Here is a 24,363-nt window from a genome sequence, read left to right as displayed (position 1 = left end):
TGTGTCTACCTCCTTGTTTGACAATGGCAATTATGTTCCTTGGTTCATGTTTAGCACTTCTTTGGCTCTAAACATGGTGTTGTTATCAAAGAGCTTAATTTTAGTCCCATCTAATAAAATTACATCCCCCAAAGCTTTCTCTGATTTATTTAGATGCTCACTGGCAAACTTCAGGTGTGAACGTTTGGGCAATGCAGGGTCCAAATCCATTTTGACTTTGTCTGTTACCAATAGTTTTCTTGGTGACATCATTATTTGTGCTATGATGTTTCATTATTTTCTTCTCTTGACATCTTTCCCAACTTCCTTTTGTCTAATTCCAGCCAACTTTTTCTCAAAATTATCCTTATGATATACGTAAGATATTGCATTGATCTCCAAAGCGAGGGACATTATTATCTCAGACTTCGACCGTTAGGAAATTATGGTTTCAGAACTGACCTTTTTCTCACCAGGACCTTTGATGATGTCTTGAAGCCCATGGAAGCCTTCTCCAGGACAATTGTTTTTCTGGTGTTCTTTGACTACCCTTTGGTCTCTCCATTGTGGTTTGTAGGAGATTAATTCTGTAAAAGGTGCCTTTTGAGCAGAGTACCTTCTTAAAGGGACACAAACCCTGTTTAAAATGCAGGGACTGACACTTTTAACTTCATGAGACATTAACACAAATGAGGGAGACAGAGAGGCGACAGATTAAAATGTATGTTGGTCCCTGATGTTGTTACCATTGTCTATGTACACTCCTTATCAATATTAGCCACTTTTGCTAAATGTGTGAAATAACACAGGTTAAAGGAATTCAGGATTTAGAAAACTTGTCTTTCCACTCTCTGGCTTTTTAATTACAGCCTTGTCTTTGGACCAACATATACCTGCTAAGGGAAGAAGCCTGATGTTCACATGCAGATCAGTCTCCTCCATTCTTTTCCAGCCATCCTAATCTTTTCCGAAAGCTTTCAGATTTGTTATCTCAGGGATTTGTTTTTCCCACTGCTGGTTGGGTTAACACGTAAATTGTTGAGACACGGTTATGAGCAGGGGAAATGGTATTATGTGGAAAGACCTCCAAATTATGTTCAAGCTTTGAAGACCTCCTCTTCATCAACCTAATCTTTTTGTCCCCCACTATGCAGGGCAGTCAAAAGTAGCCGGTCAACAGCGGCAAATCGCCGTCTATAGCAGCTCTTGCCGCCGCCTACATTTCCCCGATTATATAATGGAGCGATTTCTGTGCCTTGTGGTTGAGTGCGCAGCAACCAATCCGAGTTCAACTCTGAAACGGAGAAACAGCCAAGCGAGAGCGAGCAAGCGCACAGCACAGCTGGTGTTGAGCATGGAATGAGCAGGTCGAACGCGCGAGCAGAGAAGGAACCGAGTGCGCGCGAGACCGGAAGTTAGTAAATTGTCATAGATTCACCTAATCTGATCTGTTTTAAATGGCGCTAGTAATTCAAATTCAACTAATTTTATGCAAATTTGTTCAAAACCTTGTTAAAACATGATAATAACATGTGAAAAAATGTTTTAAGAATAATAATAAAAAAAACAAAGGTTGTTTTTGAAGAATTGATCATTCACTTATTTTTGGTTTTTATTCAATTTAAAACATGCACTCTGACTCTATAATCACCTGTCTTGAAAGCTTCCAAAATACATCAGGTAGACTCTATTTTTCAAAATTCTCCCCTTCGGGGCTCGGGCACAGGCATAAGTGCACCCTCCTACCTGATAGTGTGTGGCCTGCTACTGCAAAAAAGTTTCACTGCCCTGCACTATGTGTCACAAAGTGATTTCAGTCAGGACTCTGACTGGGCCACATGGGAACATCACTTCTAGTTAAAGGAAACAGGTTGGTAAAACTAGACAACTACGTTGAACCTAAATATCCCAGTGGTGGAATAATTTGAGGCTAAACTGTATGTTTGTCTTTTGTTCTCTTTAATAGACAATTCATTCTTGTAAATTATGTTTTACTATAATGCAAATTGTCTCATTCTTAGATGCAAGCCAATTTTCTGTGTTTTCACTGTCTGTAAATATTTAATTAAAAAACATGATTTTCAAATGCATACAGTAACATATAATGATTTTAGCATTTATACAGTCTGTGACTAAAATCTCTTAACTGAAATACTTTATTACTAATCCGTATAAGGCAAACTATCTGAGGTTTTACAACTGAACACAGTAAAACTTTTCTCCCAGTACAGTTATGTAAGCTGTTAATATATAAGCTGTTAGAGAGTAACAGAGACCGTGAAGCCCTTTCAGCTGCTTCCAAGATTTATTGTAAGACATGAGGTACCAGTGCACCTTGTGATTAAAATAAATAGTACAAGGTACTACTTTCACTTTTACATTTCTCAGAATCAAATTACAATGTATGTTTATGCAAAGGGTCACAGCCTATCACAAACAATGGGAGGAGTTCCTGTGGGCACAGACACTATAATTAGCAGGGTTCTGGTCAGTAATCTTATCTAAAAAGGACCGTTGGCCACATTTGTACAGACCAGAGCTGAGAAAACACAAAGTGCAGGGTGAGTTTGGATCACAGATATTATAGAACTTCTAAAACTGTTTCTGCTTTAGACATGTATTTTTCCATTTTGTTTCCTAACTGCATAGATTTTGCGGAACACATTTGCTTTTTTATAAAGTAATTATTTCAACAAATGTATGCAGGAAAATTATGAGGATTCAAAAAGACTGAAACAATATTATTGCATTGCAAGATAATAATTTTTCTAAGATTTTCCTTTTTGCGATCTAGGTCTTTTACTAATTTTTTTTAGGTCTTCTGTTTTGTTGCTTAAAATTGTTTTTATCCATAATGGAGCAGACCAGAGAGAGAACAGGATTCTTAGGCGGACAACTCAAAGGTGCTGGAGAGTCTGATGGGGCCAGGTGGCTGGTTCCTTTTGTCCTGGATGACAGTGAAGTGAAGGACCCAAGAACAGATTATTGTCAACAGTCAACAAAACAAAATAGGGAATAACAAAATAGAGAAAAACTAGCAGATGGTATAGTACACAGAGAACAGGAAATGCAGCAAGGGAAAAAGCTCGCAAACAGGTGGAGGAACAGCTCAATAAATGTGGGACTGTCTAACGGAAGAAACCAGTAATAGGCAAGGACTACTGCAGAGTATATGTTTGGAGAAAGGCATTGCAAATGCGGTGTGAACAATCAGGTGGAAATGTGAAATAGCTGAGGTTGATGATGGTAGAGGGAGGTCAGGGGATGAGCAAAGTTAAAAGACAGGGAAAACTCCAACAGAAACAGAAACACATCTAAAATTACAAACAAGAGGAGAATGAATAAATAAAGGATGATCCTGAATTGTAACAACTGGCAAACATAACCAGCAGAGCAATAAACTAAACAGAGACATAAAAGAAATCCAAAAAACATTTCATTGATTTTTTTTATTACTTTCCATGTTTTTATGTCACAATTAATAAACTACCGTATTAATTTTTTTTATTCAGTTACTTTTTTACACTGCATTTGATGAGTTATAAGGTTAAAATGATTGGCATTTTTATTCAAAGTCTGTGTTCATGCTTCAGACAGACCCATAAAGATTGTGAAATAGAAAGTTAAAAGGTTTATGGTGGTGCCGGTTGCACTATACTATTATCAGCTCTGTAAAAAAGTACCCACTTGCGATTGGTACTTTCATTGGAAGTCACCAATAACACGGAGGAAAGTAGCTAGTTGATTTTTTTGGAAGAAAAAAAAAGTCGCTAAATATATCAAAAGATTTGTTAGCTGTAACCAGGTGCTTCCTCAGATTAGAAGTATTCCCACCGCTGGCCTTGCAGTTTAACTCACAGATATTAAGCAGAATTTTCTTCACATTTTGAAAAGTGAAGCCCATACTTTTGAATGCTTTCTATGAGCCATGCTTGCTTTGTTGACCAGCTACTTAATAATTGTTGTTTTTAGAGCCTGGGGGAATACACTTGAAAAAAGGGATGTGTTTATTATCTGAGTCATATTCAGATGTTCTGTTCTTTAAAAAAAAAAGCTGTGGGTAAAATGTTGAGAAAGCAGGAGGAGGAATTAAATTGGTGTAAAATTTTGTCTAAGCTGTTGTAGTTTACTTGGCAGAATTTGGACATTTTGTCAAAATCCGTTGTAGTCGGAGACAACTTTGGTACTGAAGTTGATATGGGTGCACAAACTGCCCTTCTAATGTTTTTGGGGTTTTTTTCAGTGAAGAACTTAGCAAATTGATCTCTGGTGGAGTGGAGTTGAGATGCCACAGTCATGAAGAAGGATACCGGTGGAGTGATATAGTTCCAGCACTTTTATTGAGAAACAGAGCAGAGATTCACATAGTTGGGAAGTAAATCGCACCCCACGGTCCTGCTGCAGTCTGCGTCTGCCCTGTCTCTGCCTGCCTCGCTTTTCCGGCTTCCCCTAATACTGCACCGTGGCCTTCCCATGAGACGAAACAAAGACAGTCTATCGTAAACAATCAGTATCCCTCAGCAGCTGCAGCATTTGGCCTTGCAATCATCAAACAGTGGATCTTATACACAGACATCAGGTCTCCAGGCCTCCTCTGTCCGAGCGGTGTGAGGCCATAGTGACTTCAGAATAATAATTCTTATAACACAAAGACTCTGTTGGTGTATTGGCTATTTAACATGTTGAGTCAAACCAAAATTTCTAAGTGTGTCACATAATTTTTTTGCCCCTCCGTCTCAAGGGTTGTCAACATGAATGCGGAAGTCTCCTACAATAATTAAATAGTAATCAAAATCAACACATATCCCAGATAGAAGGTCGTTAAATTTATTTAAATGTTTGTTTTGGACTTAGGAGGCTTGTAAACATTCAAGTACATAATTTGTTCCGGGCTCTTTACCTGGAGAGCCAAATATTCTGAAGAGTCAAATTGGCCCAGAATCTTCTTGATACACTTAAGTGAATTACTAAACAAAGTGGCCACTCCTCCACCTTACATAAAAAAAAGAATGGTTCACATAAGGCATTGAATGATGTCTGAATTATAATAACATTTAAAATGTACTTTTATGTTGTGGCTTCAGAGATGAAAATCAGATAGAATGGAGGTTAATGACAACACATCCGCCGAAGGGGAGAGTCAATCTACAAGGAAAAATGACACTTACATGACAAATGATGAAGGTAATTTAAAAATCTGGAAATAAATTTTACGTAAACACTTGGAAATATGATATGAAAGGTTCTCGTGTCTCAAAATTAAAATATGCTTCGCATTATCTTACAGCCATAGAACAGAAAAGGAAAGCTAACAATAAGGTAAGTAGTTATTTTTATTTTGCTCGTCAGAACATACTTTTAAAAAGAAAGATCTTAATGTGACTTTTAACCATGCAGAAAGTATCTGTTGAACCCATGTACTGTGGTGAAAATGAGTATTGACCACATCTCTGTAAATCTAAGGAGTTATTGACAGAATACTTACCCAAATGCCAGTTACAACCCAATTAATCCACACAAACAAAGCTTCTGTGCACTCTGATCTTTAGTTATATCCATACATTGTTAATATCATTCAAATGAGATTATTGACTGAGTAATTTTAGCAGCTTTTATTTCGGTCTCTGAAACCTTACATTGTAAATGTTTACGTAATTGATTAAGAAAAGTAAGAAAATAAGATTAGATATAGGTCTGTAACTAAGTCTATAACTTAGGTCTGTAACTTATTAAGTCATCTTGATCAAGAAAGGGTAAAGGTTTAATAACAGATACTATAAAGCCTGTGCTACATATCCATTTACTAACGATAGATTAAACATGTCTAAAATGTGGGTATTAATCAAAGGGAATTGTTCCTTAAATAACTTGGTTGGAACTGGATCTAGCATACAAGTTGAAGGTTTAGATGAAGCTTAAATTTTAGAAACTCAGAAAGCTCTAATGGGGATAAACAGTCAAAACACTGATCAGGTTTTAAAGATTCCTCTAATGTGTCCTCACTTACTGAGGACGAGGTAATCGTATTTGGGAGGATAACAATGATGTTATTTTTATTACAATGAATTTTTTTTATGAAGAATCACATAAAGTCATTACTGCTGAGAGCTGAGGGAATGGATGGATCAACAGAGCTATGACTCTGGGTAAGTTTGGCAACTGTACTAAAAAGAAACCTAGGATTGTTTTTTATTCTCCTCTTGCCATCAATGCCATATGTCAACACAAGAACCAAAGTATGACGGCAGGAATGTATTGGTTTATGCACATTTTGAGCAAAAACAATTGAATCTAGGATAGTATTAAAGGCTACATTAAGGTTATCACATCCAGTGTCCACATGAATGTTAAAATCCCCCACTATAACTTTGTCAGTGTTTAACACTTAATCAGATAAGAAGTCTGAGAGCTGATGTAAAAACTGAGAGTAAGGGCCTGGTGGACAATACAAAACAACAAAGAGAGGGGTTTTTATTGCTTTGCAGTTTGGATGAGGGAAACTAGGGGTTAAATGCTCAACAGAATTGTAGTTATTAATCGGCCCGGGACTAATTCATAAATCAGACTGAAAGATGCTTGCTACTCCTCTTCCTCATCCCGTAGTCCTTGAAATGTGGGAATTTAAATAATTAGAGGGAGTTGACTAATATATCCTTACGTAGTCCTCTTGTAGCCAGGTTTTTGTGAGATAAATAAATAAATCAGATTATCAGAAATTAATTCATTAACTAACAGAGTCTTTGTAGGGAGAGACCTTAAATTTAATAAACCAAATTTAATTTTTTGTTGTTTTGCTTTTTGGGGTTCAAGTTGAGTTGTACTGATTTTTGAGATTTTTATGATTTTGTTCCTTTTAGATTAGTTTTTAATCTGTGTAGTTTTGGCTGTGGAAAAGACATTGTCTCAATAGGGTAATGGGTGGGTAACAGTACAGAAGCTGTAGAGAGGTGTGTTAAATTCAGGCACTGAGTAAATGCCTAGAAGAAATCAATGCATGGATGTGCCAAAATTTTCTCCAATTGAATAAAAACAAAACTGAAGTAATAATATTTGGACCAATAGAGGAAAGATCAAAAGTTAGCACACAGCTTCAGTCGCTTCAGCTAAAAACCACCAATCAGGCCCGAAATCTGGGAGTAGTGATGGACTCAGACCTGAACCTTCAAAAGCATCTAAAGACAGTTACAAGGTCAGCTTTCTATCACCTGAAGAACATTTCTAGGATTAAAGGACTGATGTCTCAGCAGGATCTGGAAAAACTAATCCATGCGTTTATATTTAGTAGAATTGATTACTGCAACGGTGTTTTCACAGGACTTCCTAAAAAGTGGGTCAGACAGCTGCAGCTGATCCAGAACGCTGCTGCCCGCGTCCTCACTAAGACTAAGAAAGTAGAGCACATAACCCCAGTTCTAAAGTTCTTACACTGGCTCTGTATCTCAGAGAATAGACTTTAAAATACTTCTGTTAGTCTATAAATCCTTAAATGGCTTAGCACCTAAATACATCACAGACTTGTTATTAGTGTATCAACCCTCCAGACCACTATGGTCTTCTGGCTCCAGCCTGCTCCACATACCTAGAACCAGAACTAAACATGGAGAAGCAGCATTTAGTTCCTATGCTCCGTTTATCTGGAACAAACTTCCAGAAAACTGTAAAAGTGCGGAAAGCCTGAGTTCTTTTAAATCAAGATTAAAAACACATCTGTTTAAAATTGCCTTTGACTGTTCTAGTTAAACAGTTTTACTGTTTTTAATGTTCTTTTTTGTTACTACATTCTATCCCTACTTGCTTTTATTCTATTTTCTATCTACATTTTATTATTTTGGTATATCTTAATCATGTAAAGCACTTTGTATTGTCTTGTACTGAATTGTGCTATATAAATAAATTTGCCTTGCCTTGCCTTAAACTACGGGTCTGCTTCCTGGTCTGGACCCTGGGTTGTCAGCATTTTGCAGAACTAATAAATCCGGCCAGATTCCTAAAATGGAGAGCTGCACCATCCAAAGTGGGATAGATGTCATCTCAAAGGATCAGACCAGGTTTTCCCAGAAATTTTGTCCTTTATCGATGTAGCCCACGTCGTTTTCATGACACCACCTAGACAACCAGCGGTTGAATGATAACATGCGGCTAATCATGTCATCACTGGTCAGATCAGGCAGGGGACCAGAGAAAATTATGGAGTCCGACATTGTTTTAGAAAACTTACACACCACACTAACACTAAATTTATTGACCTCCAACTGTCGTAACCAGCTGTCATTACCACTTAGTGGACTGAATAACAGTCTTACTGTATTTACGTTTATCCTTTGCCAGCAGTTTCAGGTAGAATTTGACATCGCCCGTTCTGGCCCCTGACAATCATTTGACTATGGTCCCTGGTGTCACTAGTTTCTGACTATTGAGCTGCCAATCATCAGGGTCGGCTTCTTAGCGGGTGTGTCGCTGAGTGGGGAAAAACTGTTAGAAACGCTGATGGGTTGGTGGTGACCTTGGGGCTGGAATCTAGAGCTATGTTTCCTGCGTATTATCACCTAGCTGACCTGGTGACCCAGGTACTGCTGGGGGACCGCTATGTGAAGCTAATCTATGTCGCTCCGCGCTAGCTAAGGTCCAACTCTGACACCCTCACCTGCAACGCTACAAAAACACTTAATTTATTACACGTACCATTATCACTAAAGGAGGCGGAGGAATAACTAAAAATCAGATACAGAGAACAGGAGCAAGGGGGAGACTTCGACGGAGAAGCGGGTGGAAGGATGGGTGAGGAAGCCATAGTAAGGCTAAAGCTAGGCTAGAGGCCTCTTACCATGAGAGATGTCACAGCAAAGAGATTTGCTAAAGGAAGAGGCTAACAGCTATTATCATCTCCCAGCGAAACAATGAAGAAAGGTCCAAGATCCAGTGGAGAAAAAAAATGCAAAAAATATAAGATTCCAAGAGGGAAAAGACTGGAATGTCACTGGGAATACAGTTTGACCATTCTCTTAAGCGGACGCTGAACCTGCCGAGGCTCAGACGTGACCGTAGAGTTGGTTGACATGAGTAAATGTTCTAAAGCTCTTAAAGTTTCTGTAGATGGGTGTATTTAATTTATAACAGTTGGTCTTCGATCACACTGAGCTGCCGCTTTATTGCAAGGCATTGCAGAGGCTTGGTCCAGCATTATTTACAGTTAGTGATTTATTAATTAAGCAAACCTGCATTGTTATAGTTCTGCAATACGATCGCTAGATGTTGCCACTTCTGTTTATATTTGTTTATTGCTCCTCGAGAGCGAATAATTTTTCGGCTCAAAAAGGACCATCAAAACACTATCAAGATGGAGGCTTGGTTTTTGGTCTTTTTAAAAGTATATGGTGTGGCTATATACATATAAGATAAAATCTAACTGGTCTAGAACACCAAACCACAATCCAAACCGCAGCAACAGAAAACAGGAAGTACCAAAATACGCTTCACCACGAGCTATCAGCTTCAAACCTGGTCAGTATGCAGTCCAGGCATGGGGGATTAAAGTTGATCAAAATCAAAAGTTTTTGAGCAGTTCCGATGGATTTGCCTGGGTCATACACAGGTGGGCAAAAAAGGTAGACTAATCCGTGGGACGGGCCCAGATTGAGGGGATGAGAACAGTCCAAGACGTGTCCAGAAAACACATTTGATATCCAACAGGGTCTTGGTAGGGCAGGAAAATCCACGCGACATGATCTCGGTGATAAACTTGGTATCAGGCAGGGGAAAATCTTGGACATCTACTAATTTAAGGCTTTCAATAATCTGCCCCTCTCTGTCTCCGGGAGTCCGTGTGTAAAGACAGAGGAACAGGAGATGAACTTGATTGTGCTGCCTGAGAGGTGACTCACGGTTGAATCAAATGATGTTAATTATTGCAGAACAGGAAGGATGTGCATATGAGGGCATGCAGACAGACAGACCATGTAAGTCATGTGTATGTTTTGTACCAATAACTCAGCAAAAACATTTCGAGTTATTTGCTTTTACACATTATGAGATGCTTGTTCTGCTGTATCTTATTAATAAAAAATAATTATGGGCCATTGTCGGGCCTAAACCTGCTGGTATTAGTTTGTACTGATGGGGCACAAGGTTGCTCTATATACTTGCAGATTTCAACAAGGCCCTTTGCTTTCTTTGATTTCTTGCAGCGTCTTTGTTCATGTGTTTAATAATTACGCTCTGTGTCACTCCACTTTATTAATACAATATGTTTGCTCCATTAGATTTAATTTCTTAGAATGTGTGTGATAAGGTTATTATAAATAACCCCTTTATCCTACACACAAAAAAAAAACCCACACAAACACAAGTTTGGACTGTTCTGCAGAAGAGGACAGAGGATAAACCCAAAACGGAGAACTTTTACTCCCTGACAGTCTGGGATCATCTGCGCCGGGTTACCTCTATCTTTCTGCATTTATTGTCAGACATCAAAGAAGGGACAGGAGGATTCAGGAGTTTACAACATGGGGGTTGAAAAACAAAGAAGGGAGCAAGTTTTATTGCGGTTGGTGATCAATCACCTACTTTATACACAGCTGGATAAGGGAGACATTCCTTATCTGGGAAAACCATTTGTTCTCCCTGTCTAAGGTTAAAAACAACAGAACCTTCCTGAAAGAAAACTCTTAAAACAAACCAAATGCCTGTAACTTGATAAAAATAAAATGATTACATTCACATTTCTCCAACAGTGTGTTTTACTTGGGATGATATAAACATTTTAGAATTTTGTCAGGAAAATATATTTACAAAAAAAACAGCCATCTTCAATACTTATTTTTCCTGCTCTATATTCAAATTGCTTTAGATTATATAATATATAAAAAATCCCCAGTTTACATTGATTCTCATCTAGCTTTTATTTTGTAAATAATAATAAAACAGGCAAACCAGAGATAGAGCTTTTGATGGTATAAACATACATCTTTACAACTCTTACTTATACAAAATCCGGTTAAAATTCTGTTTCTTAGAGCGATGCAGCGGTGGCTCTTCTTGACATTCAACAATCAAGCAGTTGTGATAAAAGCACAGATGGGACGATAACTCTTACAGCTACACCAGCTGCAAGCAAGGACAAAGGTAACAATCGCTGAAAGACAGTAATATTTCTTTACATTCTACTTGGTTAACTGTAAAGTATTCTGCAGTTTAATAATTTAATTATATATTTCTCTTTTTTGCAGTGTTGCGTGACCTCACACTTGTGTTAATTGGGGAAGCAGATTCAATAGATGTTGGGCCAAACAATCTTTTCTTCAACCATGACAAAGAAACACAGTTGGAAGAGTTTTCATCTAACCTGTATGATCTGTGTGGGCGGCACATCTCTGTCATTAACATGCTTGGTCTTCAAAATAATGTCGACATCCCATTATATCAGTCTGTTCATGCCTTCGTCCTGCTGATAAGAAATGGCCAGCATATAAGCCAGTACACTACAGGAATGCTGTGGTTAAAGAAGACATTTGGGAAAGAGATCATACAGAATGTAATGACAGTTGTTACCTATAATGCTGGTGAGAAATGTGAAAGTGCATTTCAGGACCTGAAAAGTCTGAACAACTTTTCTGAAAAAAGATACCACACATGTATAAGAAGTATGACGGATGCCAGAGAGATAATGAGTCTTTTGGAGAAAATCGATGACAATCTCTCTAAAAAAGATCCAGAATACTACTGTAGACAACGCCCTAGACAAAATGGAGACCAGAAGAAGGAACCTGATGATGTGCCACATAAGGAAAAAATGCAGAAAGGTAAGAATGTGAAGAAAACCTTGTGAGACTAGCCCATACAAAATGCTATTATTTGGTGCTTCGCTGTTGAAGATTGTTAAATTGATGTTAGTGAATTAAAAAACTCTCGACAGTGTGCCTCGGCTAAAACCTATTGGCTCCTATTGGTGGACCCTTGACAGTTACCAAGTTAAATATGAATGTTGCAGTACTTTATAGTAGGCTAGTATTCAGTGAGTAATGGTAAGGGATATTTCATACAATAATCTGGTAAATACAACTATTTATACAGTTGACAAAAATGATAATAGGGGTTTTGTTGACATGCAATTCTGCAGATACTCTGTATATCATAAGATTATATATGATAATCTACTCTTTTTTTTTTCATCATCATTCTACAGAAGACAAAATAGAACATGAAGTTAAGGTAAGGCCAACTGCATCACTGACCACAATATTAGAAAACCTAAAATTTTTCCTAAATGTTGGGAGACGGATCTGATCCGATTGTTATCTAAACAAATTTTTTTCTGATTTATGTTTTTTTCAGTTAAATTTAACTCAATTCAGTTCAGTTACAATTCTGTGGCTTTACAGGTTTACCTGTGGTTTAAGCCTGAAAGCTTATTTGAGAAAATATTGTAAAACATTGACATTTTTTTCTAGACCCAACTCTTAAAATGCAATGACTGACTTTGATCTTCGATATGTTTGTCAAATCATGAATTTATGCTGTGTTGTACTTAATATTTATTACACCTACAATATGAAATATTAAGGTGGGTGTGACCTATACACCTTTTTTCAGTATATGCTGAAATGTCTTGGTGGTGCTTGGCATGAAGATTTAATCCTTTTTTTTTTAAATAAATTGATTGAATATCTTCTAGATCTTTAATTAGTTTTTTTAAATCAGTGATTTATTTGTTTGTCTAAATATTACAGAATAGACTCCCACAAATTGAAAAGTTAATGTCACATGATATTTGTTTCTTAGTGTGATCAACTGAAGGACCAAGCTGTTGCTGAACAATCTGAACAGTCAGATGACACCAGACAAGGACAGTCTGCAAAAAGTACTGTTCCATGTGAACCAAAGGAGGAAGGTAAAATTTACTCCATCCATCCATCCATCCATCCATCCATCCATCCATCCATCCATCCATCCATCCATCCATCCATCCATCCATCCATCCATCCATCCATCCATCCATCCATCCATCCATCCATCCATCCATCCATCCATCCATCCATCCATCCATCCTTCATCACCTGTCTATGAACCTTTGACCACTGTTCCTTAAGGAGACACATCATACAACATCCACCTTTTTAGCCCTTAAACACATTTTGTTATGTATTTGGAGTTTCTAATAGTACAAAAAACATAAATTTCATCTGTCCAGGTTCTGCATAGATAGCTTCATATCCTTTTTGGATTGTATTTTTAAGCCGTTTTCTCTGTTCTCTTTTACATTTTTTGAACATTTACATCACAGTATTTGCTGCAGAAATGCTAAACAAGGTCATAGACTTTTGGTTATCCAATTCTGCGCAAGTCAATAACATGATCATGAGAGGAGGACAATGTAATGTCCATTAGCAGGGAGAGATGAGGAAAGGACTGAAAGGAGGGACTCTGAATGTTGGGACTATGATAGGAAAAGTTAGAGAGTTGGTTGCCATGATGCAGAGGAGTAAGGTTGACATATTGTGAGTTCAGGAGGCCAAGGTTAAAGCCTTGAGAGTATGGTTTAAGCTGATCTGCCATGGTGTAGATGGGAAGAGAGATGGTGTATGGGTTATCCTGAAGCAATAGGTTGTTAGGATTGTCATGTAGGATTGTCCCACACTTAGTCTCATGCAGACTCCGAGTGGGACATTGCCCCAGTGCACATCCCATATCTGTGCCCTCTGTCCCCTACACTTTTTTATGTTTAATGAATTATTGACATGCGGGAACATGCTTTTCCAAACTACACCATATAACCATATGAGTTGAGTAATGTTGTTGCATGCAGATGTGAAATGATGACAAGTTAATACATGCATCATGTTAAGCTAGGTGATAATAATACTAAAGTTGTTACCCATGTTACACCCCTAGTTAGTTCATGCAAGGACAAAACCCAACCTTCTTTAATTTCTGTGCAGAACCTGTGGCCACTATGGCTTTCCACATATGTAAATTACATATTTATTGCCACAATAAAAAAAGCAGAGTCAGAGAGGAGACATAAAAAGATAAAAAAAAAAAAAGATGGAGGATTTCCAGTTCTTAGAGTCAATGGTCCAAAGCAATGCAAATTGTAGATAAGGGATAGAATGAGGAATCACGTCTAAGCAGGTTAGAACAGGTGAAGAAAAGTGCCAAGTGTAGTAGATAGGAGTGGAGCTAGATGTTGCAGAGATGAAGCTGTTAATGTTATTTTTGGAAGTGACAAGTATGGATAGGATCAGGAATGGGTTAATCAGAGTGACAGCTCATGTTAGACATTTTGGAGATGAAGCCAGAGAAGTCGGACTGAGATGGTTTGGGCATGTACAGCGGTGGGATAGTGAATACATTCATAGAAGGATGTTAAGACTGGAACTGCCAGGATAATCTTGCCTGCAAAATAAATCTTTGCGGTATTTGTGGGTTCACAAACACACAAGAATCCATCTTGTACCACTCCGTCTTCAACCATATGTGTCCGAAGCAAAAAAAAAAACGGTTCAGGCCAATCACGTTGCAGTATTGTGGTTTAAGGTGGGACATACTGGTGCGACATGGCAGCACAGGAGGATGCACGCGTAGCTGTTGCTATCTCATTTGTTTTGTAAGAATTCACAATTTTATCTTTGAAAGAAGAACTGGAAGAAATGCCTTGACCAGCTTACCTTCTTGTAGTTTCTCATGATGCGTGCTGCTTATGTTTTAATTTGATACCGTGATTGGCTAAAACCAACCTTTGGTAGGCGGGTACTAGGTGTCGCTTCGCCCAATCAGCTCGGAGAGTTCTGCTGAATGTCCCGCCTTTCCCCACACAGATTTAGTGGGAGCAGTCCCAGATTGATAGCGTACAGAACGGAGAGTGCTACACATTATCAATCTGGTGGGCCAGGTTACTGTCTGGCAGAAAAAGCTCTAAGAGGAGATTCATGAATATTTATGAATAGAGTCAAGGACATAAATGCAGTTGATGTGACAGAAGAAGATGCAAAAGATGGGATTAGATAGAGACAGGTGACATGATGTGGTAACACTAACGGGAAAAGCCAATAGAAGACTACTTGAACAAGATCTCGCCTCTCTCCTTCAGGCCAGAAATGTCTTCAATGGCTTTTTGATTGGAATATGTAATTTTAAAAAACAGTCTGTTCCATAGGAACATGGCCAGTGCATTCTGCCTCCCCTGGGGCATATTAGTTTTTACTCTATAAGTTTGAGAAGCGCTTCTCTAGGTTGTTCTCCATGAACAACTGGAATGGGTTCACAGCACCAAAATGGGCTCTGAACACTTCTGTGGTGTGGAGGAGACCAAGTTCTGTGCTCTGCTTCCTTCTATTTAGCATTAGGTAGGCCTTCTTCAATGAAATTACCTGTGATGTTCCTCCATTCTGACCCTTTGCTAAACGTTTGAACAGATAAGATGGTAAGTGAAGAATAGGCGTTCCCTCATGTCACATGGTGTTGCAGATCTTAGGTGAGAGGCCAGAAAAAGTAACTCTAGTGAGTGCTCTGTAAAGCACTTTCAAATTAAATGTATTATTTTTAGTATTATGAAGTCTCATATGTTCTCAAAACAAATTGTATCCTCTCTGTGCTCAAAAAAAGTGTTGGCTGTGACACTTTTATCTGGCATGGTATTGCAAAGTCTATGGACCACCAGTTTGTCAATAACAGCTGTATGCTTGGGTGGTCAGGAACAAACGTTGGCAAAAGTTGACACATTTTATGAGTGAACAAGTGTGATGATAACTTTTTATTTCTATACATTTTTCCTGCAAGTTTGATGGGACCTATGCTCTATCGTCCTCTATTAGCAAACCATCACAGATTCCCCAGCATAAGGCTCCATCTTTGAGCACAGTATCTCTCTACAAATACATACTTTCCCATATTAGACATCCCTCAGCCTGTAGCAACAAATATATTTAAATACATTAAGTTGATTAAATACTTTAATTATAAAACCAGTAGATCATCTGTGAATAATTGGAATTTCTATTTTTTTCTAGGTGCACCACCAGTGGTTTCAAATAATCCTCAAAAGAAGGTAAAACACGTCTTTTATTTTTTATTTATTTATTTTACAAACATTAAATTATCATTATTATTCTTTCTATAGTCTTTTTGCAACCCTTCAGAAGAAAACAGAAAGAAATGTCAAATAGAAACTGAAAAACTTCTCAGAAGACTTCACCTCCAAGACCAACATCAACATCAACAGATGCTTTCATCAGAGAACTTTGTTAAAATAGGTCAACCTATGAAACAGACAAATGAGATATTTGAGAAAGATCTAGTGTGTGCTTTTCTTCAGAGATTAATGATGTTAGATTACAGGGCAAGATACATCCCTGTACAGGAAGAAAACTCACAGGATTTTCCAGTATCTGAAAGTGCTGTTACAGATGACGATGACTTAGACGCTCTTTTTACATCTACAGCCGATTTAGATCAGTCAAAAGAGTATCATGTACACCCAATGGATGTTCAAATGGCAGTATTTCACTGCTCAGACAGCTTACTTAAACAGAAAATTATCACAAAGCTGTCACAGTGCCAGTATGCCTTACCTTTGCTTGTTCCTGATCCTGCCTCAACAAATATCGAGTGTCCTCTGTGGACATTCAGACAAATAACAAAAACGTGGAAAATAAGCACAATTAAGGCAAATTCAACCACTATCACAATGAAGAGCATGCCAATCTACAAAGCCGAGACTCCCATGGTTTCATTTTTCCGACTGGGCTCCATGTCTTTGTCCAAATCTCAGCTGATGAATGCTATGATCAATGACCGCCACAACACATTCTTCCACAGAAACAGTCCAGGCAGCACCAAATCTCGTCATCTGGTGGATGGTGTGGCAGAGATTGCATGGTACTGTCCTGCTGGAAAACCCAATGATTTCTTTAATGACTGCATTGCCTTCTGTAATCTCCATGGAGATTCTCTAGCAATCGTAAAGCAGCGTGAAATACTGACTGAAATGTCTTCAGTCATTGTCGTTCTTGTACCAACTTTGGACAAAAGCCAGGGAAGTAGTGAAGTCATTTCAATGCTTTACAAATCTTCAAAGCCACTGATTATTCTCAGTGCTGACAATGAGTGTGGCGCAGTTCAGATGAAACCACAAAAATACAAACTGGGTCTGAAAGAAAGAAGCCAGTCAGATGTTTCTGAAGAACTGAAAAAGATTATAAGAAGCATTTTGTCTGGACCCCACACTTCTTTCCAGCTTGAAACTATGGCCAAAGTCTCTGGAGTCAAAGTGGATGAAGATGCAAAGGACTGCCTGAATGGAAAATCGTTAGCCATGGAACTAGTCAAAATGATTGAAAGGATGGATATTGCAAAAATAAAAGATACATTCCTTCCCTGCCAAGGCCAACTTTGGCATGAATGGTGCAAAATAAACAAAGAATTACATCATCTAAAGGGACACATTGAGAAAGAAAAGGGCCAGAAGAATAATAAGCTGATGGAACTAAGACAGAAACAGTGTGACATGTCCAATAGTCAACTGATGAGGTTGTTCATTAAGAGCCTCAAGAGTTTGCAACCAGATGACAGAGAATACTTCTTGAAATGGACTCAGATCCTGATAGATGCCCTCTCAACGGATGATCTTTCATCAATTCTCCAAAACTATGATGAAACATGGTCAGAGGTCTTGGTTCTAAAGAGGAAACATGACAAATCTGTTCAATTAAAAGACAAGCAAACTAAACTTGAACAGTTATCAAAAAAGCTTCAATCAGCAACCTTTGGACTGGAGCACATGTTCAGAGAAATGGGACAGATCTACGAAGCCCATAAATCTCTCAAGAAACAATCACTGGGCCATCAGACTGAATGGTCTAAATACCCTGAGCTAGCTGCAGACCTGATGATAAAGGGACACCCGATGGAGTTGATGGATGGTGATGCAGGTCACGTACCTTTGATATGGATCTCTAGTCTTTTACAGGAAGTCATCAAGAAACTGGGTGACAAGAGAGTCTTTGTGCTTTCAGTTTTGGGCATACAAAGCAGCGGAAAGTCAACAATGCTGAATGCCATGTTTGGATTGCAGTTTGCAGTAAGTGCTGGGAGGTGCACCAAGGGTGCCTATATGCAACTGGTTGAGCTGTCAGAGGAAATAAAAAAAGACTACAAGTTTGACTATATTCTAGTTGTGGACACCGAAGGGCTGCGTGCTCTCGAGTTAGCAGGTAATGCCAGCCTCCATCGTGACAATGAACTTGCAACATTTGTTGTTGGATTGGGAAACATGACACTGATCAACATCTTTGGTGAGAATCCAGCAGAGATGCAAGATGTACTGCAGATCGTTGTGCAGGCTTTTATGAGAATGAAGAAAGTCAAACTTTCACCAAGCTGTGTGTTTGTTCATCAAAATGTCACAGATATTGGAGCAGCAGAGAAAAACATGGATGGAAAAAGACGACTGCAGGAAAAACTGGACAAGATGGCTCAACTTGCTGCCAAAGAGGAAGTGTGTGATGTTGAGTGCTTCAGTGATGTCATTGCATTTGATGTGCAAAAAGACGTGAAATACTTTGCTCAGCTATGGGAGGGAAGTCCGCCAATGGCTCCACCAAATCCAGGGTATAGTGAGAGTGTCCAGGAACTGAAAACCATCATCCTGTCTAAGGCCTCACGGTCTAAAGGAATCACTCTGTCACATTTCAATACCAAAGTTCAGGACCTGTGGAACGCCTTGATGAATGAACATTTTGTTTTTAGCTTCAAAAATACCCAAGAAATTGCAGTTTACAGAAAGCTGGAGGTCCAATATGGGAATTGGACTTGGGCCCTGAGGAGTGAAATGCTGATCATCGAAAACCAACTTTATCCCAAAATTGAAAAAGGCCAACTGGACAAAGTTGAGCTCAGTTACCTTTCCAAAGAAATTAGCAAAAGGTACAAAGAAATAACACAAGCTATTGTGGCCTACTTTGAAGATGATAAAGACAAAGAAATGTTGGTTCAGTGGCGGGGCCGATTTGAAAGTAAAATCAAAGAGTTTCATGAGGAACTCGTGAGAGGTGTGAAGAGAAAACTGGATGAAGTTATCCATCAAAACAATGCTCGAAAAAAGCTTGACAACAAGAAGACAGAGTTTGAAAACAAGCTGTTCCAGAAAAGCAAAGAGCTTGCTCACGAGTTAAAATGTATCGCGGGAGATGAAGAGGATCTAAAAGCGCAGTTCAACACTGTGTGGGGCACCTGGGTTAAGGAATTAACCTCAGATACAAAACCCATTGAAGACATAAACTTGGAGGAAGATCAGTTAATTGTCCTCGTAGATCTTGGTGTTGAATATGGACTTATTGACGAGTCAATAAACAGCATGAAATACAAATGTCTATCAGAAACTGGGAACTACTTTGGTTATATTACCCAAAGGAAGTATCAAAAACTTTGTGATGAAACCCAACAACCTCAGGAAAAAAAGAAAGAAGCAGATAAAGGCAAACAAACCAAATCCTTTATGGCCTATTTCCAAGAATGGATAGGAATGGCACCAACAACACAGCAACATGTAGAAGAACATAAATCAAAGAACCCTTTTGAGTACGAAGAACAGGAAAGGATCAGATCATTTATCAAAAATGTTGAAAAAGAATGTCTGGAGTCCATGAAGAGTAAACCTATCGCAACAAGAGGTTACAGCGCAACCTACTTGCAGGAACTTGCCAAAACTATTAAACAAAAAGTGAGCGAGTTTGAATCAGGGAGGAAATTTACATTCAAGAAGGAGTTTACAGTTGATCTTTCACTGTATGTTTTTTACAGGGCAGAAAGCTGGCTCTTACATTCCTATAAGCTATACAAAGAGAACAATGATGTGCTCACTTATCTGAACAACAAGAAAAGTGAATATTACAACATTTTCAGAAGCTTCTGCAAAGGAAGCTCCTCCGCTGTTGTGTTAGGAGAAATGATTTGTAAAAATCTCAAAGTCTCTGCTGTTGAGGCTGTGAGTAACAAGACAGCTGTTGATATTGCTGGAGAGATGATGTGCAATTTTCCAGCTTTCAGTGAGAACAGACTGAACTTAGAGAAACATGTGCTAGCATCTCTGGCAGAGAAAGAAAACTTTAACAGCTTTATCACCTACATCCGAAATCCAAGAAAGCAAGTAGAGGCTTTTATCAAAGAAGAAGTGAAGAAATACATGTTCACTGCACAAAAAGGTAACGCCCAGGCTATTCTCAAGAAAAATACAGAAGACATCACCAGGCTCATCAGCCAGGCTTTGTTTGACGTAACAGAGAAACTTAAAAAGAAGAAAGGAGACACAGAAACGTGGGTGAAGGAGTTTTCCAGTAAATTAGAACCAAACCTGACACTTGATACCATTAGTAGTCAAAACTTCACAGACATAAACAATTTTGACTTTCTTAAAGAAGAGATAGAGAAAGGCCTCAAACTCATTATAAAGGAGATGAGCAGTCTCTCCCTGAATGAGGTGAATGATTGCAGACAGAAGCCTGAACAAATCCTCATTGATCAGTTGTGCAACTGCTGCTGGGAAAGATGTCCATTATGCGCTGCCGTTTGCACCAACACTCTGAAGGACCACAGTCCCGGGAAGCACAGTGTTCCTTTTCATCGACCCTCTGGAATTGAAGGTTGGCATGTAAGAGGAAAAGTTGACCTTGTTATTGATTTCTGCACCACATTAGTTGCAAGTGATAGAAGCTTTTACCCTGATTCTGACTCAGAGGTGGCAGTTCCTTATAAACAGTATCCAACTGCTGGAGAAAAATACGCTTCATGGAGAATTACAGCTGATGCCTCTATGCTGGCCTACTGGAAATGGTTTGTCTGCCACTTTCAAACAGATCTGGAAAACTACTATGAGTTGAAATTCCAGGGTCATGGGGAAATTCCCCAGGAATGGAAACAATTCAGCAAAGAAGACGCCATTGAAAGTCTAAATGAAATGTGTAGTTTGTGAGAAATCGGCAGCAACTCTTCAGGTTAATTTTTATGTTGAACAGTTAGAGGTGTATTCATTGAGATGTTTTCTAGCAAACTTGTGTTTGCTAGAAAACAGTTTGGTCTAAGTGTGTGGAAGTATTAATCACTTAATGGTGTTTTCAGAAATAAGCATTTCAAATGTGTTCTCAGTGAAGATAGTACGCACATAGAATGCAAAATTAAAATGTTTTCTTCTCTTATTAATCATGACCCTAATAAATGTTAAATAAAATATAAAAATAAGTTACTACAAAGAATGTCTACATCTAGCTTTAATAAGCAGTGACAATGATATTAGTCTGATGAAACCTTTTTTAAAAAGGAGCTGCTGTATGTGAATTTTGTTGCTCTTTGGACTCTGTGAAATAAACTATTCATTGATCAGCAAGGAAAATGTGTCCCTATAATTATTTGACTTCAGTTTTCTATCATACCTTTAGTGATCTCATAGGTCTAGTGGAAGAAATCTTTTTTTGCAGATGTCTGGCCTTATCTTGATTTGTCTCCCACTGTCATGTTCATCTGAAGAAATATATTTATTATAACAAATGCAGGCAGTTACATATAAATTATACATGTTAAATTCACTGGATTTATGGCTTCTACCACTTGCTCCAACAAATATCAATAGTGATTAACCAAGCCGGCCATGCCTGGTACGCTAGATGTGTCATGATTTGTTTACTGAACCACACACAGAGCCAGTTAGTGAGTTTTATTAAAGGAGATGGAGGTGGAGGACGAAACCAACTGTCAGTACTGGACCGGAGCTGGACAATGGAGATGACAGGAACTGGCAAGCAGGATGGAGCCGGAGAACGGAGGTAGCAAGACCAACAGCACAGCAGAATGAAGATTTGGAAACCAGAGCTAAACCAGCGGTACGGCAGAGTGGAGACTTGGAACCAGAACCACAGCAGGATTAGCAGCACGACTGGGTGAATACTTGCAGGACCAGAACCACAGCAGGCGGGCGGAGACGACGGGAACACGTACTGGACTAGAACAAGATGAGGTGAGCAGCAATGAGCAGAATCAACAGTAAACAGAACAAACCAACGAGGAAGGACTGAATGCAGGGAGCTTAAATAGGGAGGCTGACAGGTGTAGCTGATTACTGAGGTGGAGAGGAGACTGAGGGATAATTTTAAGGAAAAACATTTATGATTCAGGTTTTAGAATTATGTTGCATTATTTATTGGTAACAGGTTTAGCGAAAAGAATTTTTTTTTTTTTCTGAGCATGTTCGTCCTTATCCACACTCCATACTGGTTGGTGGCGGTAAATGCAGTTGTTTGCCAACCGCCAATAAACACAAAAAGAAGAAGAATAAGACTGAGGGATGTGGAGGGTGAAAAGTGCCCTGAATATGTCATGGTGCAGCAGGCAAAGCTGTACCATGACAAGATGACCTGTCCATGGCCATTAACACCATCCGTACGAGTTCCAGCAGAGACTGTACTTCAACTCAAGAAGTACAACCTTCCTCAGGTGCACCTGATCATCTTCTACACTGACATCATTTAGTCTGTCTTGTGCTCATCCATCTCTGTGTGGTTCAGCTAATCCACACATTTTGATGGGTACTAAGTGCAATGAATAGTTAGATCTGTAGAGACGGTCATCAGGACTGACCTTCCATCCATTCATGGCCTGTACAGGTCCAGGACCAGTTAACATAGCTGTCAACCCAACACATCATGGTCACAGGTTATTCTGACTTTTATCATCAGGTCGGTACTGATGGCTAAAACAAGCCGACAGAGGCAGTTTAAATGCCAAGGCTGCATCTCTAATGAATACGGCCAGGGTAGGCAGCTGCTCTGCAGAGAGAAAAAAGAAAAAAAAAAAAACATATATACACACATACTTAAAGATGTGTATGGGAAAAATACTCTCCAACATCTATTGCCCCTGTTCTTAGCTTTTCTCTGTATAATGCTTTTTTTCTGTTGTAGTCACTGTTTTTCACGATGCGAGAAATGGAACCGGTAGTCAAATTCCTTGTTTGTATCCACATAAAGGTGATTCTGACTGGTTGCTGTTCCCCCCCATCTCCCCTTTAAAATTTTTTTTCTTCAAGCTGCCCGTCAATATGTCTGTCTGCACTGAGCAGCTGCAGTCACACACGCATGGCACACATGGCCATTTGAACAGGAGGAAGAGGGAAATGTAAGAGCAAACAGAGACAGGAGCAGACTTACCGTAGAGGAGAAGGGGCCCCCTACCAGTAAGGGCCCCACCAGCAATGAACAGAGCTGATGGACCCAGTATTCAAATCAGAAAAACAGGGTAGTATTCGTAACAGTTTATTTCAAAGTAAACTGAAGCAAGCTGCGTCGGTGTCTATGGCAGGAACCTCTGGGGACAGAAACAGCAGGTTAGTGACCACGTTTATCTGGCAGTGATAATTCACAAACGTATTGGTCACTAACCTTTTCTCTGTGTTTAGTCCGGGACGAGTGATGAGTGTTGGCTCCAGACGGCTGGCTGCTGAGGCGGTTCAGCGAGCGTCGCCGCTTGGGTAGTCCCAGTGCAGAACACTTGCAGACAGACGGTGGTCAGAGGACAGGTAGAGGGTCAGAACTGTGGAGACGATTGTAGGCAGGATGATCAGAAGGACAAACCAGAAGCCGATGTCGGGGACAAGGTCCGAGCAAGGTGATCAGATGTCCGATGGAGTGCCAGAGGGAAATCCAGGATGAGGTCGGGACACAGTTCCAGATTCGGTACACGTCAGGCATACAGACTAGACGAGGTCAGGCAGGCTCGGTGGTCAGGTAGCAGGTCCCGCTCGGACATAATCAGGCAGCAATCAGGCAGGCGTTCAGGTCAGGCAGAAGTCAGATAGACAGGTGAGGCAATCAGGTCAGGCGGGGTCAGGCAGGCTCAGAGGTCGAGAGGCAGAACAGGTCAGGATCAGGTAATCAGAACAGAAGAATGCTGGCATAAGTCTCACCAAAGGCTCGAAATGATCTGACACTGAGGACTGGTCTGAAGGCTGGATATATAGTGACTAATGCTGGCTTCAGTGCCAAGCTCATAAGATAACTCAAATTAAGACTAAAACAGACCAAAACAGAAACCAAACAAGAAAGAATCCAAAACAGAACCTAAACTAATTCAGAAACTCAAACTATGACACCACCAGTAAGGGGCCCAGTTGTTTGCCCACCTTCCTAACAGTGCCCTGCTTTATTTATGTATGTTTTAAATAAAATGATTATGATTTACAATCAAATCTATAACAAAAAAGTGACAAAATGTATCACTGACAACAACATATCTCGCAACATAAAAATCCCAAAATGTAGTGTGCCACTTGGGTGAGCAGCTGAAGGGATTAGAAAGAGAATGATGAAATTGAGTTATCAAAGAGCTGAAAAGTGGAAAATACCA

The 24,363-nt window shown here is 39.3% G+C and overlaps 1 protein-coding gene across 3 annotated transcripts in view; it reads left to right on the top strand.

Annotated features, from left to right (window-relative positions):
• Positions 1-2,468: 2,468 nt before the first annotated feature.
• The window catches only part of LOC110367879 (interferon-induced very large GTPase 1-like), a 95,406-nt gene continuing 73,511 nt past the window's right edge, over positions 2,469-24,363 (top strand). For 2 of the 3 annotated variants that reach the window (XM_036148353.1, XM_036148355.1), the window contains exons 1-7: positions 2,469-2,540; positions 5,064-5,163; positions 5,267-5,298; positions 10,992-11,100; positions 11,205-11,777; positions 12,161-12,186; positions 12,757-12,865. In XM_036148353.1, the coding sequence (XP_036004246.1) occupies positions 5,082-5,163; positions 5,267-5,298; positions 10,992-11,100; positions 11,205-11,777; positions 12,161-12,186; positions 12,757-12,865 (931 nt within the window). In that variant the 5' untranslated portion in view covers positions 2,469-2,540; positions 5,064-5,081. Of the gene's footprint in view, positions 2,541-5,063; positions 5,164-5,266; positions 5,299-10,991; positions 11,101-11,204; positions 11,778-12,160; positions 12,187-12,756; positions 12,866-15,983; positions 16,022-16,093; positions 21,359-24,363 lie in introns of those variants that run through there. The other variant, XM_036148354.1, reaches the window with a different exon arrangement.

Source organism: Fundulus heteroclitus, chromosome 16 (assembly GCF_011125445.2).
Source record: "Fundulus heteroclitus isolate FHET01 chromosome 16, MU-UCD_Fhet_4.1, whole genome shotgun sequence".
NCBI classification, from domain to species: Eukaryota; Metazoa; Chordata; class Actinopteri; order Cyprinodontiformes; family Fundulidae; genus Fundulus; species Fundulus heteroclitus.
The sequence above is the reverse complement of the archived record's forward strand: the minus strand, read 5'-3'. Positions and strand labels throughout refer to the sequence as shown.